The sequence below is a fragment of the Polyodon spathula genome, chromosome 23, assembly GCF_017654505.1.
Source record: "Polyodon spathula isolate WHYD16114869_AA chromosome 23, ASM1765450v1, whole genome shotgun sequence".
Lineage (NCBI taxonomy): Eukaryota > Metazoa > Chordata > Actinopteri > Acipenseriformes > Polyodontidae > Polyodon > Polyodon spathula.
Genome location: NC_054556.1, coordinates 1,061,920 through 1,084,986, shown reverse-complemented (window position 1 = coordinate 1,084,986; position 23,067 = coordinate 1,061,920). Strand labels below are relative to the sequence as shown.

The 23,067-nt window shown below is 45.6% G+C and overlaps 1 protein-coding gene across 1 annotated transcript; it reads right to left on the bottom strand.

Moving 5' to 3' along the window:
* Positions 1-13,866: 13,866 nt before the first annotated feature.
* Positions 13,867-18,879, bottom strand: LOC121297865 (musculoskeletal embryonic nuclear protein 1-like). Its single transcript, XM_041224424.1, has 3 exons — positions 18,749-18,879; positions 15,722-15,845; positions 13,867-14,601 (listed from the first exon to the last, which is right to left on the bottom strand). Exons 1-3 carry the CDS (start codon positions 18,755-18,757, stop codon positions 14,492-14,494), a joined length of 243 nt encoding a protein of 80 aa, XP_041080358.1. The 5' UTR covers positions 18,758-18,879; the 3' UTR covers positions 13,867-14,491.
* Between the last annotated feature and the right edge of the window lie 4,188 nt (positions 18,880-23,067).

Here is a 23,067-nt window from a genome sequence, read left to right as displayed (position 1 = left end):
CCAGCCACAGAGCTGCTGAACACACACTCAACTGCACAGCACGGCTTCAATTCATATACAGAGAGAGCCAGCCACAGAGCTGCTGAGCCAGCCAACACACACACTCAACTGCACAGCACGGCTTCAATTCATATACAGAGAGAGCCAGCCACAGAGCTGCTGAACACACACTCAACTGCACAGCACGGCTTCAATTCATATACAGAGAGAGCCAGCCACAGAGCTGCTGAACACACACTCAACTGCACAGCACGGCTTCAATTCATATACAGAGAGAGCCAGCCACAGAGCTGCTGAACACACACTCAACTGCACAGCACGGCTTCAATTCATATACAGAGAGAGCCAGCCACAGAGCTGCTGAACACACACTCAACTGCACAGCACGGCTTCAATTCATATACAGAGAGAGCCAGCCACAGAGCTGCTGAACACACACTCAACTGCACAGCACGGCTTCAATTCATATACAGAGAGAGCCAGCCACAGAGCTGCTGAACACACACTTGGCACGGCTTCCCTTTCAGCTTCTCCAAATGGTTTTATTTTAGCATGTTTCAAGCTGGCAGGTATCACTGCAAACAGAAAGGACCCTGTTGAAAACGTGTCAGTTGTATGATGACATTTCCTGTCTCAGCGGGTTTTCAGAAGCAGTCGATGACAATGAGAAAGTGTCTCCTGACACAGTGGAAACTTCTCTGCACATTTTACACAGGCTTGTGATTATATTAAAGATGATTAAAGAAGTGACAGCATTTCATTGGATCAGAAAAGGAATATGATTTCCTCTAATTACAGCTTGATCCATGTCTCAGCCTATACTGTGGACTGAAAAAAATAAACTGCAGCCTAGATGATCAAAGAGAGGAGCCTTCATGAAATGCAGCTATCTGTGAGATTCTAACAGTATAGGAAAGAGTGGGTGGAAATCTGCCTGGTTCTTACACAGCACTCTGTACCTATATAATATATAGCGAAATAACGACAATTAAACACAGTAGCTAATCTTATTGTGAAGTCATTTACACCTGATACACAAACTGTCCCATACAAATACATTTCAGATGGCTGTAGCACATCAATATCAGGGTCTACTCCATAATACACAGCAAATCTAGTATATGGTGCAGTAAGAGACAAGCTGATTTTCACTCCACTCAAGTTTAGGGCCTCGCTACGACACTAACAATGTCAGCGCCCCATCTGAGAGGACATCAATCTTCCAATCGGCTTTTAAAACAAACAGTCAATGCACTGTCAGGGTAGCAGCAGAGCCGCGGGGACGTAGCTAGAACAGGACAGGGTAGCAGCAGAGCCGCGGGGACGTAGCTAGAACAGGACAGGGTAGCAGCAGAGCCGCGGGGACGTAGCTAGAACAGGACAGGGTAGCAGCAGAGCCGCGGGGACGTAGCTAGAACAGGACAGGGTAGCAGCAGAGCCGCGGGGACGTAGCTAGAACAGGACAGGGTAGCAGCAGAGCCGCGGGGACGTAGCTAGAAGAGGACAGGGTAGAAGCAGAGCCGCGGGGACGTAGCTAGAACAGGACAGGGTAGCAGCAGAGCCGTGGGGACGTAGCTAGAACAGGACAGGGTAGCAGCAGAGCCGCGGGGACGTAGCTAGAACAGGACAGGGTAGCAGCAGAGCCGTGGGGACGTAGCTAGAACAGGACAGGGTAGCAGCAGAGCCGCGGGGACGTAGCTAGAACAGGACAGGGTAGCAGCAGAGCCGCGGGGACGTAGCTAGAACATACGATCCCGGAGCGAAACGTTTCGTCTCCGTGCCCTGCATGTATATTATACATTTACATATCTATTATTATTATTATTATTATTATTATTATTATTAGTGTTATTTTACCTGGTGACAGTAAGTTTCTGTCCTTGTATCAGCATCGTGGCTTCAGGTTTCTCTGGGTCTGTCCCCTGGTGGATATCGCCCACCTCGAAACTGAGCTTGTGGTAAAACTGTCCTGCAAATACAAAAAAAGAGAGACAAGGGAAAGCAATCAGTCAACATTCAACGTAAGAGCTGGGAGGACCCCCTGGTTCCTGCTTCAGCCGCACCCATACCCAGTAAGCCGTGGGTCTTGCTAGAGAGCTGATGGCTGTTGATGGTGTAGAAGCCCAGGTAGTCTTGGTGGAAAGGGTGGTCCTTCTAAACGCGGTGCAGCACGATGACAAACTGCACGCTGTCTCCCATCATCACCACCAGAGTCCTCTCCTTGTTAATCTGCAGAGCAAAACTGACAAATGAAAACATCAGATGAAGAGAAGATCATGTCACTGGAAGAACTGGGCCTCAACGTGGTAATCATCCTTATAAGAGTTTCCCACAACGAAAGCATGTCAAAGCATAGGTAAGCATTGTAGAAGTGTGGTAAAGCATATAAAAAAACCACTTAAAACCATGGCAAATGCATGGTAAAAATCAAGGGAAAACTACAACATTACTGTGCAAAAATGCAGTGGTTTATAAGAGCAAACAGTAGGGCCTGCTTGCTTGAAGTTTCTGAAGAGACAGCTGCTCATTACATAGCAGTAACGTTGGTGGTTCCTAGTTCCCCAGTGCTGTAATGATAAAGCCTGACTTGTTCAACTTTGCAAGGTCAAAAACAAACGTGCTTTAGAACCAGATCTCCCTCTGCCTGTCACAGAATCAGCAAATCAACAAACTGTAAACCTTCCAACTAAAAGAACTTCAGCTACGCTTTATTTGAATTTGACACGCGCTCAATGTTCCCTTATAAGAGTTTAGCACAGTTCATTAGCACACTGATTTAGCAGCTTCACATTACCATAAGAATCGCATCATTAATGTTAGTCCCTTCAGGAAAAACAAGAGAAGATTTCAAAAAAATCTTAAAACACGTTAATTAGGTAAGTTCTCACAACATACTGAGTTAGAGGATATTTGCCAAACACAGAATATCAACATCATCCACACTTGTTGTGCAGAGAATAATAAAAGTGCAGTATATAAGTGCAAACATTGTGAAAACTAAATGCATATACTAAACGACATGAGTCTGCGTTCTTACACCCGTGTGCATAAAGGCTCTTCACATACTGCTTGGCTGCTTCCATGTTCACTGCAGTGGTTTCTATTATGGATGGCTTCCACTTAGTCACAACGCTGTCGAAGGAGATGATATTGAATTGGTCGTCTGGGTGAATGTCATTCAGGACCGCAAGCATCGCTTCTTTGGTCTGCAAAAACATGCCATTGTCCTTCAGTAAACCTGGAGTTCCTAAACTGGGGGCCGGGACCCCCCGGAGAGGGGTATGAAACACAGATGGGACACGGATTTGGATCCAGATTTTATTGCTAGAACACTGATTAAATATTTCTGCTAAGCAAAAAAAAACTCACTGTAGCACCTATCCCTTAGAGGGGAAGACTACCAGCAAGTGCTGCAGTCTAGCTACTTGGCTAGACCAAACTGACTCTGCTGTTAGTCCTTTGACTTCGCCACCCTAGGGTTTACTAAAGGAAGGGCCCTCGGCTCTACACAAATATTAAAATTATCAATTATCCAAAACGGCTCATTAAAAGGAGATCAACAGCAGTCTAAAATATCAGTTTGGGACCAAACAACCTTTCAATAGCCTTGTCAACAAAGCAGCATTACCCCCATGAAATAAAAGAGAAGAGAAGCTTACAATTACACTACTGACTCATCACACATAGCAGGACTGGGTCCCGCCCCCCACCAGCCACTTACATGCTTCTCTACACTCTACACCATGTTCTCACTATGCTTTATTCACTATATGCTTCTATGCTTTTACTAGGGACATATTTTATAAGGGCAATGGAAAACTACCGACACGATGTATACCCCTCCCTCCTGGATATGGGATGTTTTTATTTCCTTACATAAATAGGAACAGCAATAAAGTATAACCTGTCTTATTCTGGTTCCCCTCATGGATGTACTCTGGTCAATCACAAAGATGACATTCTTGGGCACTCTCTTCAGATTGCTTGGTGCAAAATAGTGTACAAAGTATCCGTTTGAAATCTAGGGGGGGGGTGAAAATGGTAGCTATTAAAACATAACACCCTTGTTTCATCATGATGAGCACAGTGCAGATTATTCATGTCTCTTAGTGTTCTGTGGCTCCCTCCAATCATGTTGAGAGCGTATTTCTCAAGCACTGTTTTGGTGTGCCATGCAAAGACAATGAAATACACTCTCAACATGATGGTAGCCATCCAACACTTGGAAAGACATTAGAAGCGATTAAATGTAAATAAACATCAGACGTAGAAATATGATGAAACACACTGAAGCTGCTTATCCAGAGTGTTTTAGAACTTTTAGAACGTTTTGTGTTGGCGAGATCTACAATCTGGTAAGTGTAGCTGCCTGAAACAAATGCTAATGGAGGACAAATTGAAAATTATTCATAGTTATATACAGTAATATATGCATTGAGAAAACATTTGTTATTGAAAAGCAAGAAGCAAAAAAACCTTTAAGTTCTGTATGCTCTGTATGGAGTCGGTACCTGGCTCACCTGTATGGAGTCGGTCCCTGGCTCACCTGTATGGAGTCTGTACCTGGATCACCTGTATGGAGTCTGTACCTGGATCACCTGTATGGAGTCGGTCCCTGGCTCACCTGTATGGAGTCGGTCCCTGGCTCACCTGTATGGAGTCGGTCCCTGGCTCACCTGTATGGAGTCGGTCCCTGGCTCACCTGTAAGGAGTTGGTCCCTGGATCACCTGATGGAGTCGGTCTCTGGCTCACCTGTATGGAGTCTGTACCTGGCTCACCTGTATGGAGTTGGTCCCTGGATCACCTGATGGAGTCGGTCCCTGGCTCACCTGTATGGAGTCGGTCCCTGGATCACCTGTATGGAGTCTGTACCTGGCTCACCTGTATGGAGTCGGTCCCTGGCTCACCTGTATGGAGTCAGTCCCTGGCTCACCTGTATGGAGTCAGTCCCTGGATCACCTGATGGAGTCGGTCCCTGGATCACCTGTATGGAGTCGGTCCCTGGATCACCTGTATGGAGTCTGTACCTGGCTCACCTGTATGGAGTCGGTCCCTGGCTCACCTGTATGGAGTCGGTCCCTGGATCACCTGTATGGAGTCGGTCCCTGGATCACCTGTATGGAATCTGTACCTGGCTCACCTGTATGGAGTCGGCCCCTGGCTCACCTGTATGGAGTCAGTCCCTGGATCACCTGTATGGAGTTGGTCCCTGGCTCACCTGTATGGAGTCAGTCCCTGGATCACCTGTATGGAGTCGGTCCCTGGATCACCTGTATGGAGTCTGTCCCTGGATCACCTGATGGAGTCGGTCCCTGGATCACCTGTATGGAGTCTGTACCTGGCTCACCTGTATGGAGTCGGCCCCTGGCTCACCTGTATGGAGTCAGTCCCTGGATCACCTGTATGGAGTCGGTCCCTGGATCACCTGTATGGAGTCGGTCCCTGGATCACCTGATGGAGTCGGTCCCTGGCTCATCTGTATGGAGTCGGTCCCTGGATCACCTGATGGAGTCGGTCCCTGGCTCACCTGTATGGAGTCGGTCCCTGGATCACCTGTATGGAGTCTGTACCTGGCTCACCTATATGGAGTCTGTACCTGGCTCACCTGTATGTCTCCAGCAGGCATGTCCCGGTTCATGTCGTAGTTTATAATGAAGTCTCCGTCTATGGTGGAGGTTTGGCAGAGGGGGTAGCTATGTTGCTGATCCACTGTTGGGGAGAACGAGATGTGACCCTAAAGAGAAGAGAGAACGAAAAACTGAACAAAAACAAAGCATTCACTGGTAACAATAATCTAAGTAATACTTTGCCACTGAAGCGGATCTGTTTGCTCGTTTGATCGGCTGGCCCTAGTATTTAGTTTGAAGGAATCTCATACCTTTGTTTCTGTGAGTCTTCTTAATGAGCTGCGTCAAATCTTTCGTTACGAAAGTGCCGTGAGCATCCAAGAAGCGGAGACCTTGTGGTTCATAGATATCCACATTAATCTAGAAGAGGCAAAACAGACACCCTGCATACACATAGAAAACACCCAGCACACAGGCAACGCAGCCACCCTGCATACACACAGAAAACACTCAGCACACAGAAAACACCCAGCACACAGGCAACACAGACACCCTGCATACACACAGAAAACACTCAGCACACAGGCAACGCAGTCACCCTGCATACACACAGAAAACACTCAGCACACAGAAAACACTCAACACACAGAAAACACCCAGCACACAGGCAACACAGTCACCCTGCATACACACAGAAAATACCCAGCACACAGAAAACACTCAACAACAGAAAACACTCAACACACAGAACAACACCCTGCACACACACAGAAAACACCCAGCACACAGGCAACACACAGAAAACACCCAACACACAGAAAACACCCAGCACACAGAAAACACTCAACACACAGAAACACACCAGCACACAGGCAACGAAAACACCCAACACACAGAAAACACTCAGCACACAGAAAACATCACACACAGAAAACACCCAGCACACAGGCAACACAGACACCCTGCATACACACAGAAAACACTCAGCACACAGAAAACACTCAGCACACAGAAAACACTCAACACACAGAAAACACCCAGCACACAGGCAGCACACAGAAAACACTCAACACACAGAAAACACTCAGCACACAGAAAACACTCAACACACAGAAAACACTCAGCACACAGGCAACACAGACACCCTGCATACACACAGAAAACACCCAGCACACAGAAAACACCCAACACACACACACTCAGCACACAGAAAACACTCAACACACAGAAAACACCTGCATACACACACAGAAAACAAGTCACACTGAAAACATACACACAGAAAACACAGCACACAGAAAACACCCATACACACAGAAAACACTCAACACACAGACAACACACTCAACACACAGAAAACATACACACAGAAAACACCCAGCACACAGGCAACACAGACACCCTGCATACACACAGAAAACACACAGCACACAGAAAACACCCAGCACACAGAAAACACTCAACACACAGAAAACACTCAGCACACAGAAAACACTCATACACACAGAAAACACTCAGCACCACCCGTGTGCAACCTCAGCACGAACCCTATGTGTGTCTTTTTTGAGTTTTGTGTCTTTTTTGTGTCGTTTGTGTCACGTGTTGAGGTCGTGTGTTGTCACAGAAACGTATGTGTGTGTCTCTTTTGTGAGTCGTGTGTCGTTTGTGAGTCGTGTGTCTTTTGTTGAGTCGTGTGTCCCTTGCATACACACAGAAACCAGTCAGACTGTATGTGTGTCTTTTGTGAGTCACACAGACACTGTCAAGTCATGTGTCTGTGGGACGTACACATCAGCACACTTTTGTGAAACGGGTGTCTTTTGTGAGTTTTGTGTGTACACCAGAAAACACTGGGACACACAGAAAACACTCAGCCACAACACCACATACTTGTGCGTTTTTGAAAGTGTGTCACTTTCAAAACACTGTGTGTCCGAAAACACTCAACCACATGGTCACACAGTCCACCCGTGTGTCACACAGAAACACTCACACACATAAAACACTCAAACAACACGTGTGTGTCTGTTGTTTGACAACTCAGTCGTGTGTGCATACACACAGATGTCATGTTGTGTCACAGAACACACCACTCACACACAGGCAACATAGTCCACCCCTGCTTACACACTCAACACACAGAAAACACTCAGCACACAGCAAAAACACTGCATACACACAGAAAACACTCAGCACACAGAAAACACCCAGCACACAGGCAACACAGACCTGCATACACACAGAAAACACTCAGCACACAGAAAACACTCAACACACAGAAAACACCCAACACACAGAAAACACCCAGCACACAGAAAACACCCAACACACAGCAGCACACACACACAAAACACTCAGCACACAGAAAACACTCAGCACACAGGCAACACAGACACCCTCATACACACAGAAAACACTCAGCACACAGCAAACAGTCACCCTGCATACACACAGAAAACACTCATACACACAGAAAACACTCAACACACAGGCAACACAGACAACCTGCATACACACAGAAAACACTCAGCACACAGACAACACTCAACACACAGGCAACACAGACACCCTGCATACACACAGAAAACACTCAGCACACAGAAAACACTCAGCACAAAACACCTGCATACACACAGAAAACACTCAACACACAGAAAACACTCAACACACAGCAAAACACACCAGAAAACACCCTGCATACACACAGAAAACACTCAGCACACAGAAAACACTCAACACACATACAACACAGAAAACACTGCATACACACAGAAAACACTCAGCACACAGAAAACACCCAACACACAGCAACACAGTCACCCTGCATACACACAGAAAACACCCAGCACACAGAACAACACCCAGCACACAGAAAACACAACACACAGAAAACACCCAGCACACAGAAAACACCCAACACACAGAAAACACCCAACACACAGAAAACACCCAACACACAGGCAACACAGAACACCCTGCATACACACAGAAAATTTGTCGGGGTCTCCAGTTGTGTGTCCGGTTACAACACGTGTGGTCCGTACCACACTGAACGTAACTTTTGTTGGGTCGTGTGTCCCCTTTTTTGTGGTCCAGTGTGTGTTTTGTGAGTCAACACCACACTTTATGTGAGTCGAAACACTTGTGAGGACTGTGACATGTGTGCGTTGGTTAGTTGTGTGTTCACCAGCACAACACAGAACACCCAGCACACAGACAACAAAACACCCAGCACACAGAAAACACTCAGCACACAGAAAACACTCAGCACACACAGAAAACACCCAGCACACAGGCAACACAAACACCCAGCATACACACAGAAAACACTCAGCACACAGAAAACAACACACAGAAAACACTCAGCACACAGGCAACACAGACACCCTGCATACACACAGAAAACACTCAGCACACAGAAAACACTCAACACACAGGCAACACAGACACCCTGCATACACACAGACTCAAACACAGAAAACACTTCAAAGGCGGTGTGTCCGTCGTTCTGTGGTGACACAAAACACACAGCACACACACATGTGTGTCTTTTGTTGAAACTTTTTTGAAAACAGTCACACAGTCGACACAGAACTTTGTCAGTCGTGTGTGTCACTCAGCAGTGTCGTGTGTCTGTGGCACGTATGTGTTGTGCTCGTGTGTGACACACACGTGTGTCTTTTTGTGTGTCGTGTGTCACCCGAAAACGTCAAAAACTCAGCACACAGAAAACAACTCAGCACACATACACACAACACTCAGCACACAGAAAACACTCAACACACAGAAAACACCTGCATAGCACACAGAAAACACTCAGCACACAGGCAACACAGACACCCTGCATACACACAGAAAACACTCAGCACACAGGCACATACACACAGAAAACACTCAGCACACAGAAAACACCCAGCACACAGAAAACAGTCAGCACACAGAAAACATCACACACAGAAAACACTCAGCACACAGGCAACGCAACACATACACACAGAAAAACACACAGGCAACACAGACACCCTGCATACACACAGAAAACACTCAGCACACAGAAAACACTCAACACACAGAAAACACAGCACACAGAAAACACTGCATACACACAGAAAACACCCAGCACACAGAAAACACTCAACACACAGAAAACACCCAGCACACAGAAAACACTCAGCACACAGGCAACACACAACACACACACAGAAAACACTCAACACACAGAACAACACACTCAGCACACAGAAAACACTCAACACACAGAAAACACTCAGCACACAGGCAACACAGACACACTGCATCAACACACAGAAAACACTCAGCACACAGAAAACACAGCACACAGGCACACACACAGAAAACACTCAGCACACAGGCAACAGAAAACACTCACACACAGAAAACACTCAGCACACAGAAAACACTCAGCACACAGACAACACAGACACCCTGCATACACACAGAAAACACTCAGCACACAGAAAACACTCAACACACAGAAAACACTCAAACACAGAAAACACCCAACACACAGAAAACACCCAGCACACAGAAAACAGACTCAGCACACAGAAAACACTCAACACACAGACAACACAGACACCCTGCATACACACAGAAAACACTCAGCAAACACAGCACAGACACCCTACACAACACACAGAAAACCTGCATACACACAGAAAACACCCAGCACACAGACAACAACACCCTGCATACACACAGAAAACACCCAGCACACAGAAAACACCCAACACACAGAAAACACCCAACACACAGCAACAACACCCTGCATACACACAGAAAACACTCAGCACACAGAAAACACTCAGCACACAGAAAACACCCAACACACAGACAAAAACACTCAGCACACACACAGAAAACACTCAGCACACAGGCAACACACAGCATACACCCAGCACACAAACACCCAACACACAGAAAACACTCAACACACAGAAAACACTCAGCACACAGGCAACACAGACACCCTGCATACACACAGAAAACACTCAGCACACAGAAAACACCCAGCACACAGGCAACACTCAACACACAGAAAACATACACACAGAAAACACTCAGCACACAGGCAACACACAGCATACACACAGAAAACACTCAGCACACAGAAAACAACACAGACACCCTGCATACACACAGAAAACACTCAGCACACAGAAAACACTCAGCACACAGAAAACACTCAGCACACAGAAAACACTCAGCACACAGAAAACACTCAGCACACAGAAAACACAGCACACAGGAAACACTCACACACAGACAACAAACACTCAGCACACAGAAAACACTCAGCACACAGGCAACACAGACACCCTGCATACACACAGAAAACACTCAGCACACAGAAAACACTCAGCACACAGAAAACACTCAGCACACAGGCAACACAGACACCCTGCATACACACAGAAAACACTCAGCACACAGAAAACACTCAGCACACAGAAAACACTCAGCACACAGAAAACTGCAACACACAGAAAACACTCAACACACAGCACACAGGCAACACAGACACCCTGCATACACACAGAAAACACTCAGCACACAGAAAACACTCAACACACAGAAAACACTCAACACACAGAAAACACTCAACACCTGCAACACACAGAAAACACCCAACACACAGAAAACACCCAGCACACAGAAAACACCCAGCAACACACAGAAAACACTCATACACACAGAAAACACAACACACAGAAAACACTCAACACACAGAAAACACTCAACACACAGAAAACACTCAGCACACAGAAAACACTCAGCACACAGACAACACAGACACCCTGCATACACACAGAAAACACTCAGCACACAGAAAACACCCAACACACAGAAAACACCCAACACACAGAAAACACTCAACACACAGACAACACAACACCCTGCAACACACAGAAAACACCCAGCACACAGAAAACACTCAACACACAGAAAACACTCAGCACACAGGCAACACAGACACCCTGCATACACACAGAAAACACCCAGCACACAGAAAACACTCAACACACAGAAAACCCTCACCACACAGACACCTGCAACACACAGAAAACACCCAACACACAGAAAACACTCAGCACACAGGCACACACAGACACCCTGCATACACACCACTCAGCACACAGAAAACACTCAGCACACAGGCAACACAGACACCCTGCATACACACAGAAAACACTCAGCACACAGAAAACACTCAACACACAGAAAACACTCAGCACACAGAAAACACTCAACACACAGAAAACACCCAGCACACAGACAACACAGACACCCTGCATACACACAGAAAACACTCAGCACACAGAAAACACTCAACACACAGAAAACACCCAGCACACAGGCAACGCAGTCACCCTGCATACACACAGAAAACACTCAGCACACAGCAGCACACAGAAAACACTGCATTACACACAGAAAACACTCAGCACACAGGCAACACCCAGCACACAGGCAACCTGCATACACACAGAAAACACTCAACACACAGAAAACACTCAGCACACAGGCAACACAGACACCCTGCATACACACAGAAAACACCCAGCACACAGGCAACACAGACAACACTCATACACACAGAAAACACTCAGCACACAGGCAACACAGACACCCTGCATACACACAGAAAACACTCAGCACACAGAAAACACACAACACACAGACAACACTCAACACACAGAAAACACTCAGCACACAGAAAACACTCAGCACACAGACAACACAGACACCCTGCATACACACAGAAAACACTCAACACACAGAAAACACTCAGCACACAGGCAACACAGACACCCTGCATACACACAGAAAACACTCAGCACACAGAAAACACTCAACACACAGGCAACACAGTCACCCTGCATACACACAGAAAACACTCAGCACACAGAAAACACTCAACACACAGACAACGCAGTCACCCTGCATACACACAGAAAACACTCAGCACTCAGACAACACTCAATACACAGGCAACACAGACAACCTGCATACACACAGAAAACATTCAGCACACAGAAAACACTCAACACACAGACAACACAGACACCCTGCATACACACAGAAAACACTCAGCACTCAGAAAACACTCAACACACAGAAAACACTCAACACACAGAAAACACCCAGCACACAGACAACCCGCATACACACAGAAAACACTCACCACACAGGCAAAGCAGACACCCTGTATACACACAGAAACTCAGCACACAGAAAACACTCAGCACACAGAAAACGCAGACAACCTGCAAACACACAGACAACGTGCATTACAAATAGAAAACACTGAGCACACAGGCAAAGCAGACACCCTGCATACACACAGACAACATGCATTACAAACAGAAAACACTGAGCACACAGGCAAAGCAGACACCCTGCATACACACAGACAACATGCATTACAAACAGAAAACACTGAGCACACAGGGAAAGCAGAAGCCGGATGTGGAGCTCCTGGGCTGGCGTGGTTACACGTGGTCTGCGGTTGTGAGGCCGGTTGGACGTACTGCCAAATTCTCTAAAACGACGTTGGAGGCGGCTTATGGTAGAGAAATGAACATTCAATTCTCTGACAACAGCTCTGGTGGACATTCCTGCAGTCAGCATGCCAATTGCACGCTCCCTCAAAACTTGAGACATCTGTGGCATTGTGTTGTGTGACAAAACTGCACATTTTAGAGTGGCCTTTTATTGTCCCAGCACAAGGTGCACCTGTGTAATGATCATGCTGTTTAATCATCTTCTTGATATGCCACACCTGCCAGGTGGATGGAGTATCTTGGCAAAGGAGAAATGCTCACTAACAGGAATGTAATCAAACTTGTGCACAAAATTTGAGAGAAATAAGCTTTTTGTGTGTATGGAAAATTTCTGGGATCTTTTATTTCAGCTCATGAAACATGGGACCAACACTTTACATGTTGCGTTTATATTTTTGTTCAGTTTAAGTCAAGCAGACCAGCGTTTGGGTTGTGCTCTGCAGAAGACATGAGTCTTTAAACGCCATGTGATTTGTTCGGGTGTTTCCCTGTGCATTTGCAGCAATGTACATTTAGAATTCACTGTGAAACTGTGCAGTAACTCAAGAGCATTCAGCAGGATTAACACAAGTTCAAATTCAGCAGGATTAACACAAGTGTTCAAGTTACTAATAACGATTTAAATTAACAATGCAAACATTGTAATATATATATATAGATAAGATATATATATATATATATATATATATATATATATATTATATATATATATATATACATAATACAACATAGATGGGCAGTTCAGTCTGTCATGTTGATGTTTACAACAATCAATAGCCTTGAACATAAACCTGAATCAACTCTTTCAATTCAAAGTTCGATGATAGTGTTTGTATTGGCATGAGAATAGCAGATATTTTCAGAATGCTAACCAATCTTCTTATCTCTTATCAGCATTATTAACAAAAACACATGCTTAACACAGCTGGTTTCACCAGCCCGATTAGCACTAATCTTGCACTGCCTTTACCAGTTTAACACAAGGTAGGCCAAAATGAGTGATAACCAGGGACTGTGAAACCAGCCATTCAAATAAACTGCAAGGAACTGTTTTCTTTTTAAAAAAAAAAAACAAGATTTATTTTATTGAATACAGAACAAATATCAATAAAACAATAAGAAATTAACTTCACTGAAACGTCATCAAATGGGTTCTCCTGCTGATAATTGATTATATTTAAACTGTATATAACACCCATAGAAAAGCCCTTGTTCCCCTCTGATGCAGCTCTCTACACACTGCTATGCAAGCTGAACACATTCCCAGCTGGGACGCTGGCTTGTTTCACAACCACGACTTCTCCCCTCAGCCCGTCACTGTGAAGAAGCAGGGGTCTCTATTTCCCGAAGACGCTCTTGGGCGTCTCTTCCTTGGGCTTGTCGAACACAGTCTCTGTCCCGGTTCGGGCGTGGCTGAACACAGACGGGGCCGGAATACCGGCTTGCTCTGTCAAAAAAAAAAAAAAAAAAAAAAATAGATTTCAGAAATTCAGCTTTTAGGAGAAGTCTCCCCTGCTGCTGAAAAGAGCCATTCATTCTAAACCTGGTAAACAATGATGTGTGGGCACAAGAGAGAATCATACAAAACGCCCATAACACGGAGGTATTAAACAGGTAAGAGACACTGAATATTCTGTAGCCTGTGCGTGTATCAAAGCACTGACACACGACAGGGTTCAAATAAGGTCCAATATCCTTGTTATTGCGCCCCCCTATGGGAATTTGTATTGAGTCGTGTTCCCTCTGGCTTTGCCTTGTACCCAAATGCAACACTCTACATCAGTTAGACAAGCCACAGCAGGTGCAGATGTACCCCCAAGCACCTCAATGCCAGCCCTGCACATCACGCTGAGTTTCAGATCTGTACTACACGTGTGCACCTGCCCGAACTGCCCACCCTGCATCAACAGAACTTGAGCTTCCAAAAGAACCAGCCTTTCCAGCTCCCCGGTCCTGGGGTGCTTGCATAAGATCAGGCTGAACTCCAGGAAAAACAAAAACAACTTAATCTGTAAAACTGGATAATCCCCCTGGTGCGTCTGTAAATAGTTTTCTAAAGACAACGTGGAAATCTGTACAGATATAAGTCTCAGAACAGAGGACTGGGTGGAATCTTTCTTTGTTCTGAAGGCAGGCAAGGGAAGGCAGCTTCCCATGCTGGTCTTTGGAAAGGGTCTTCACCTCTCCGTGGACCATATCAAAAAGAAATGCCAACTACTACAGATTCTAGACCCTGATTGCAAACTTAAAGGGTCTGAGCCAAATAATCATTCTCCCATGGTAGATTCTCCCAAGGCTCACTGGGCTCTGTGATTCTCGCACTGTAAAGATGCTGGATTCTAGTTTATTAGATCGGCACACTTTTCTGTCCTCGCCGTGAGATTATGTGTTTGCTCCCTCCTTCGATCACTCTTCTCTATGTTATTTAAACCCCAGGTAAACTCACCTGGTTGTTGCCAATGCAATCCCAGTTGCAACCCTCCCCCATACCCAAAACAAGAGGTCAATATCCTGACATATACCAGTACCAGTGACTCGACCCCACTGTGTAATGGCACTGAGCTCACCGCATTCCTGCATCACTGCGTAGGTTTTGGATTTGACCTCTCCCTTCAAGCCCAGTTTATTCCGCGCCCCCTTCAGGTCTTCCTCCTTCACTGCAGGGCGCTTCTTCTTCTTCACTTCCGTGGGCTGAGAGAGAGGGAGAGAGAGAGAGACATACACACACGAATGAGTCCAGGGGAAATTCACAAATCCTCTCTATGTTCCCTTATAGAAGTTTCCCCACAGTAAATGCACAGCAGTGTAATAAAAAGCACAGTGAAAGCATGGAAAAGCACAGAGAGGTGTGGTTAACCATTGTACACTACAGTTAATGCATTGTACTGTATAACCATGGGAAAAGCCTGCACTGACCATGCAGATTCACTATGGTAAACTTTACAAGGGTTCTGCATGTAAGCTGGGGGGCTTAAATCACATTCAGATTGTTCTGAAGCAGTGAGTTTGAGTTTGGCAGGTGAACATTCAAAACAATAGCAAGATGATCAACACACTGGAGTGCCAACCAAGGGGCTCAAAACAACAGCAAGAGAATCAACACACTGGAGTGCCAACCAAGGGGCTCAAAACAAGAACAAGAGAATCAACACACTGGAGTGCCAACCAAGGGGTTCAAAACAAGAACAAGAGGATCAACACACTGGAGTGCCAACCAAGGGGCTCAAAACAAGAACAAGAGAATCAACACACTGGAGTGCCAACCAAGGGGCTCAAAACAACAGCAAGAGAATCAACACACTGGAGTGCCAACCAAGGGGCTCAAAACAAGAACAAGAGAATCAACACACTGGAGTGCCAACCAAGGGGCTCAAAACAACAGCAAGAGAATCAACACACTGGAGTGCCAACCAAGGGGCTCAAAACAACAGCAAGAGAATCAACACACTGGAGTGCCAACCAAGGGGCTCAAAACAAGAACAAGAGAATCAACACACTGGAGTGCCAACCAAGGGGCTCAAAACAAGAGCAAGAGAATCAACACACTGGAGTGCCAACCAAGGGGCTCAAAACAACAGCAAGAGAATCAACACACTGGAGTGCCAACCAAGGGGCTCAAAACAAGAGCAAGAGAATCAACACACTGGAGTGCCAACCAAGGGGCTCAAAACAAGAACAAGAGAATCAACACACTGGAGTGCCAACCAAGGGGCTCAAAACAACAGCAAGAGAATCAACACACTGGAGTGCCAACCAAGGGGCTCAAAACAAGAACAAGAGAATCAACACACTGGAGTGCCAACCAAGGGGCTCAAAACAACAGCAAGAGAATCAAAACACTGGAGTGCCAACCAAGGGGTTCAAAACAACAACAAGAGAATCAACACACTGGAGTGCCAACCAAGGGGCTCAAAACAAAGAGAGAATCAACACACTGGAGTGCCAACCAAGGGGTTCAAAACAAGAACAAGAGAATCAACACACTGGAGTGCCAACCAAGGGGCTCAAAACAAGAACAAGAGAATCAACACACTGGAGTGCCAACCAAGGGGCTCAAAACAAGAACAAGAGAATCAACACACTGGAGTGCCAACCAAGGGGCTCAAAACAAAGCAAGAGGATCAACACACTGGAGTGCCAACCAATCAAAACACTGGAGTGCCAACCAAGGGGCTCAAAACAAAACAAGAGAATCAACACACTGGAGTGCCAACCAAGGGGCTCAAAACAAGAGCAAGAGGATCAACACACTGGAGTGCCAACCAAGGGGCTCAAAACAAGAACAAGAGAATCAACACACTGGAGTGCCAACCAAGGGGCTCAAAACAAGAGCAAGAGGATCAACACACTGGAGTGCCAACCAAGGGGTTCAAAACAAGAACAAGAGAATCAACACACTGGAGTGCCAACCAAGGGGCTCAAAACAACAGCAAGAGAATCAACACACTGGAGTGCCAACCAAGGGGTTCAAAACAAGAACAAGAGGATCAACACACTGGAGTGCCAACCAAGGGGCTCAAAACAAGAACAAGAGAATCAACACACTGGAGTGCCAACCAAGGGGCTCAAAACAAGAACAAGAGGATCAACACACTGGAGTGCCAACCAAGGGGCTCAAAACAAGAACAAGAGGATCAACACACTGGAGTGCCAACCAAGGGGCTCAAAACAACAGCAAGAGAATCAACACACTGGAGTGCCAACCAAGGGGTTCAAAACAAGAACAAGAGGATCAACACACTGGAGTGCCAACCAAGGGGCTCAAAACAAGAACAAGAGAATCAACACACTGGAGTGCCAACCAAGGGGCTCAAAACAAGAACAAGAGGATCAACACACTGGAGTGCCAACCAAGGGGCTCAAAACAACAGCAAGAGAATCAACACACTGGAGTGCCAACCAAGGGGTTCAAAACAAGAACAAGAGGATCAACACACTGGAGTGCCAACCAAGGGGCTCAAAACAAGAACAAGAAGATCAACACACTGGAGTGCCAACCAAGGGGCTCAAAACAAGAACAAGAGGATCAACACACTGGAGAGCCAACCAAGGGGCTCAAAACAAGAACAAGAGGATCAACACACTGGAGTGCCAACCAAGGGGCTCAAAACAACAGCAAGAGAATCAACACACTGGAGTGCCAACCAAGGGGCTCAAAGCCAGCACACTGAGCACAGAAACTTCAGGGATTGGCTTTTCTTAAAGCCCATTGTGATTAGCTGAATCAAGTGAGCTGTTCATGAAACCCTTCTCATGTGTTTCAAAGGGTTTATTCTCATCTTTCAAAGCATCGTTTAATCCACAGATGTGGTCATAAAAAGTATATAAGCAGCAAAACATAAACAGCACATTTTTCCAAGTGCTTCCTCCCTGAATTTCTATTTTTGAAAGTAGAAGATTCTGTGTGAAAACACTTCAAAGAGCTCAGTTACATGACTTAGTTTTAGTTTTAGTATTTTGATACTTAAAGAAACCTCACTTTTAGTGTTTTGTGATGATTTAAGAGGCTATAAAAGCATGTCCAACACACAGCATCTCTGCATGCAACGCTAATTCAAGCAGCTGTCAGGAAGACAGATACAGAAAGCCCTTACCTGAGACATGGCTTGTGAAAGGAGCCGCTGGGAGCCGGTGTGAGAATTCCTAACTCCCTGTGTTGTGAGGTTCCCCCTCTCAGAACCCTTTTTAAAGCGAGGCAATGCGATTGGTCATCTCCTCATTCCAGCTGCCAGTGTTGTCCCTGCTTCTTCTCATGAGCAGTTTATTATTAGTGGCGATGACTTGTCTTTGTAGAAAGCAGCCAAGTGTTTCCTCACCAGATCAAGCCCTCCAGTGTGATGCAGGGGACAGCTGCGATTTTCCACCCTTTTACAACTCTGTGCTTCAGACTGCAAACAGCAGAGTTTCACATACAAGGCAATGCGCTGAAAGTATGGTCCTCCCTCCCTGTTTCAACATTTTATTCAAGCCAGCCCTTCTTTTGAACAACCAAACCCTGAAGGTACTTTACCACCTCTAGTTCAGACTCAGACAAGTCAAACAAACTGCAATAGAATTCTCTTTTAAGCTGTTTTTCTCCCACTGAAGTACAAATGCAACTCATGTCTCTTAGTAATTCAAAGGCAGGCCCCGAAGATGTCTGCAGTATTCTCCTGTTGAAATGTGGAACTGACACTCCCTTAACAAGCATGTTTAATGCTTCTGTACTGACTAGTCGTTCTAAACAGATGGAAACAAGCAGTTTATTAAACTTGTCTTTAAATCTGGTTGTTACCGATAGAAATAATTATCGTCCAAATTCCTTATTGCCTGCAATGTCAAAACAACTGGAAAAATGAATTCAAACACAGGTTATAATTTCTATTATGTGTACTGCTTCAGGGTTGTGGATGTCAGTCTATGCTTTCCATGCCACCCATAACTGCAAGATAACTGATAGGACCCAAAAGAAACTCTAGCACCCCAACGAGAAGCCTTTTCTCTTGTGTTGCAATATTAAACTCCTTTCTAGTGACCAGCTTGTGTCAGCTCACTAGTCCATCCACAAAGCAGCACAGTCTGCAGGGGTGACAGTAAAGACTCCTGTTGCACAGCAGAGTCGCGCGATCCAGGTTTAACTGCCAGCTTGATTAGCCGCACGGTGTACAGGTACATTATTTTATAGTAAAAACCAGGAATGGATCAAACTGCTATGCAATGGCAGTCTTATTGCCACCCCTCCTGCAGTCTTGGAAACAACTATAATGTAAAAATAAAATTTTAAAAATCTGGTCATAGAACTTCAACTGGAAAACAGCCCCTACAAATCATTGCATGAGGAGATGCCACAGCAAGTGGAGCTGAAAGCTGTTTGAAAGCAGTTCAATCAGTCAACAGAACAGAATGGAAATTGGGAATAACCCAATTCCTAACAGCGACCACCAGCAGGAGTATAAATATCTCTGAATGAACGCAGGGAGGGCATCAGTTGTCAGTGTTTGTCTCTTGATAGCAGCACCTGCTCATGGCCGGAGTGTTTTAAATTCCAGACACAAGCTGCTACTGATGAAGATGCAGCTGCTGATTCACTCTTGTTGTAAACAAGAGCGGACGGGCGTGAAGTTAAACTGGGGTGTGGGGTTCTACTGTATTACTTCATGATATACGCGCCCCAATGTCTGCTGCACGCTGCACGCTGAAAAGCGATTCAGGGTACACTGTCCTTGATTGAGCTGAAGATATGGCAATGGCAACTCAAGACCTGCACAGCAGCAAGGCAGCTCAATTTAAAAACCTTACGAGGTCAGAATGAAGCGGGCGCTGAATCCAATCGCAAGAACGGCTCCAGTCACAATACTTTAAGGCCTGTTTTGTTTTATTTATTTATTTTGTTAACGAGAATTTGGAAACAATTCCGTAGGTTCTTTGGAAATAATGAAAATAACAGTTTTAGTGAATTGTAAGCATGATTGAATTAATGAACAATCCGGCTTCAGAAAAACATTCCTAACAAAATATTCCTTAAAACAGTCTTTTAGGGTCCCGTGAATGTGAGGGTACAGCAGCAGTGCATTTTGTGATTAGGGTCCCGTGAATGTGAGGGTACAGCAGCAGTGCATTTTGTGATTAGGGTCCCGTGAATGTGAGGGTACAGCAGCAGTGCATTTTGTGATTAGGGTCCCGTGAATGTGAGGGTACAGCAGCAGTGCATTTTGTGATTAGGGTCCCGTGAATGTGAGGGTACAGCAACATTGCATTTTGTGATTAGGGTCCCGTGAATGTGAGGGTACAGCAGCAGTGCATTTTGTGATTAGGGTCCCGTGAATGTGAGGGTACAGCAGCAGTGCATTTTGTGATTAGGGTCCCGTGAATGTGAGGGTACAGCAGCAGTGCATTTTGTGATTAGGGTCCCGTGAATGTGAGGGTACAGCAACAGTGCATTTTGTGATTAGGGTCCCGTGAATGTGAGGGTACAGCAGCAGTGCATTTTGTGATTAGGGTCCCGTGAATGTGAGGGTACAGCAGCAGTGCATTTTGTGATTAGGGTCCCGTGAATGTGAGGGTACAGCAACATTGCATTTTGTGATTAGGGTCCCGTGAATGTGAGGGTACAGCAGCAGTGCATTTTGTGATTAGGGTCCCGTGAATGTGAGGGTACAGCAACAGTGCATTTTGTGATTAGGGTCCCGTGAATGTGAGGGTACAGCAGCAGTGCATTTTGTGATTAGGGTCCCGTGAATGTGAGGGTACAGCAGCAGTGCATTTTGTGATTAGGGTCCCGTGAATGTGAGGGTACAGCAGCAGTGCATTTTGTGATTAGGGTCCCGTGAATGTGAGGGTACAGCAACAGTGCATTTTGTGATTAGGGTCCCGTGAATGTGAGGGTACAGCAGCAGTGCATTTTGTGATTAGGGTCCCGTGAATGTGAGGGTACAGCAGCAGTGCATTTTGTGATTAGGGTCCCGTGAATGTGAGGGTACAGCAACACTGCATTTTGTGATTAGGGTCCCGTGAATGTGAGGGTACAGCAGCAGTGCATTTTGTGATTAGGGTCCCGTGAATGTGAGGGTACAGCAACAGTGCATTTTGTGATTAGGGTCCCGTGAATGTGAGGGTACAGCAGCAGTGCATTTTGTGATTAGGGTCCCGTGAATGTGAGGGTACAGCAGCAGTGCATTTTGTGATTAGGGTCCCGTGAATGTGAGGGTACAGCAGCAGTGCATTTTGTGATTAGGGTCCCGTGAATGTGAGGGTACAGCAGCAGTGCATTTTGTGATTAGGGTCCCGTGAATGTGAGGGTACAGCAGCAGTGCATTTTGTGATTAGGGTCCCGTGAATGTGAGGGTACAGCAGCAGTGCATTTTGTGATTAGGGTCCCGTGAATGTGAGGGTACAGCAGCAGTGCATTTTGTGATTAGGGTCCCGTGAATGTGAGGGTACAGCAGCAGTGCATTTTGTGATTAGGGTCCCGTGAATGTGAGGGTACAGCAGCAGTGCATTTTGTGATTAGGGTCCCGTGAATGTGAGGGTACAGCAGCAGTGCATTTTGTGATTAGGGTCCCGTGAATGTGAGGGTACAGCAGCAGTGCATTTTGCTTTCTTAGCTTGGGGATATAATTGACCTGCCCTGCAAGCAGTAGGAACAGCAAGCAGGGTTGTATGTAGTGAAGAGATACAAGTATACAATTTAAGTCTAAAAAAGGATTTTAGAAGGCTTACTTTAAATAAATAAGAAATGACAATTTGTAAAAATGCATTGTTTTTTATTAACTTTATTGAAACCCTTTTATATAATGGAAGTACACGTAGTCAAGACCTCTCGTTAAGATCACCCCCTGCCCCTCCATACTGCAGGGTTCATCCCAGTTCAGAAATGCAGAACCATGTTCCTCGTCTATTTTAATAGTCTAAACAGCGGCAGATCCAAATACTGCAGCCCCACTTACCTCTATAGGCATCCTGCTGCCGTTTTCTCGCTGCTTGAGTTTGGCTTTTTACTTAAATACCTTAAAGCACAGTTAAGCAAGCTACTTCAAAGTAACCCTGTCCCGCGATATCAAGCAGCACCGCTGTTTACATGACATTAAAACAGACTCACTTCAAAGTAACCCTGTCCCGCGATATCAAGCAGCACCGCTGTTTACATGACATTAAAACAGACTCACTTCAAAGTAACCCTGTCCCGCGATATCAAGCAGCACCGCTGTTTACATGACATTAAAACAGACTCACTTCAAAGTAACCCTGTCCCGCGATATCAAGCAGCACCGCTGTTTACATGACATTAAAACAGACTCACTTCAAAGTAACCCTGTCCCGCGATATCAAGCAGCACCGCTGTTTACATGACATTAAAACAGACTCACTTCAAAGTAACCCTGTCCCGCGATATCAAGCAGCACCGCTGTTTACATGACATTAAAACAGACTCACT

What these genes read in the sequence shown, in the direction of transcription:
- LOC121297865 (XM_041224424.1), bottom strand. An exon ending in CGCAGTGATGCAGGAATGCG is followed by an intron (nt 14,602 to 15,721) that starts GTGAGCTCAGTG and finishes TTTTTTTGACAG; the next exon opens with AGCAAGCCGGTATTCCGGCC.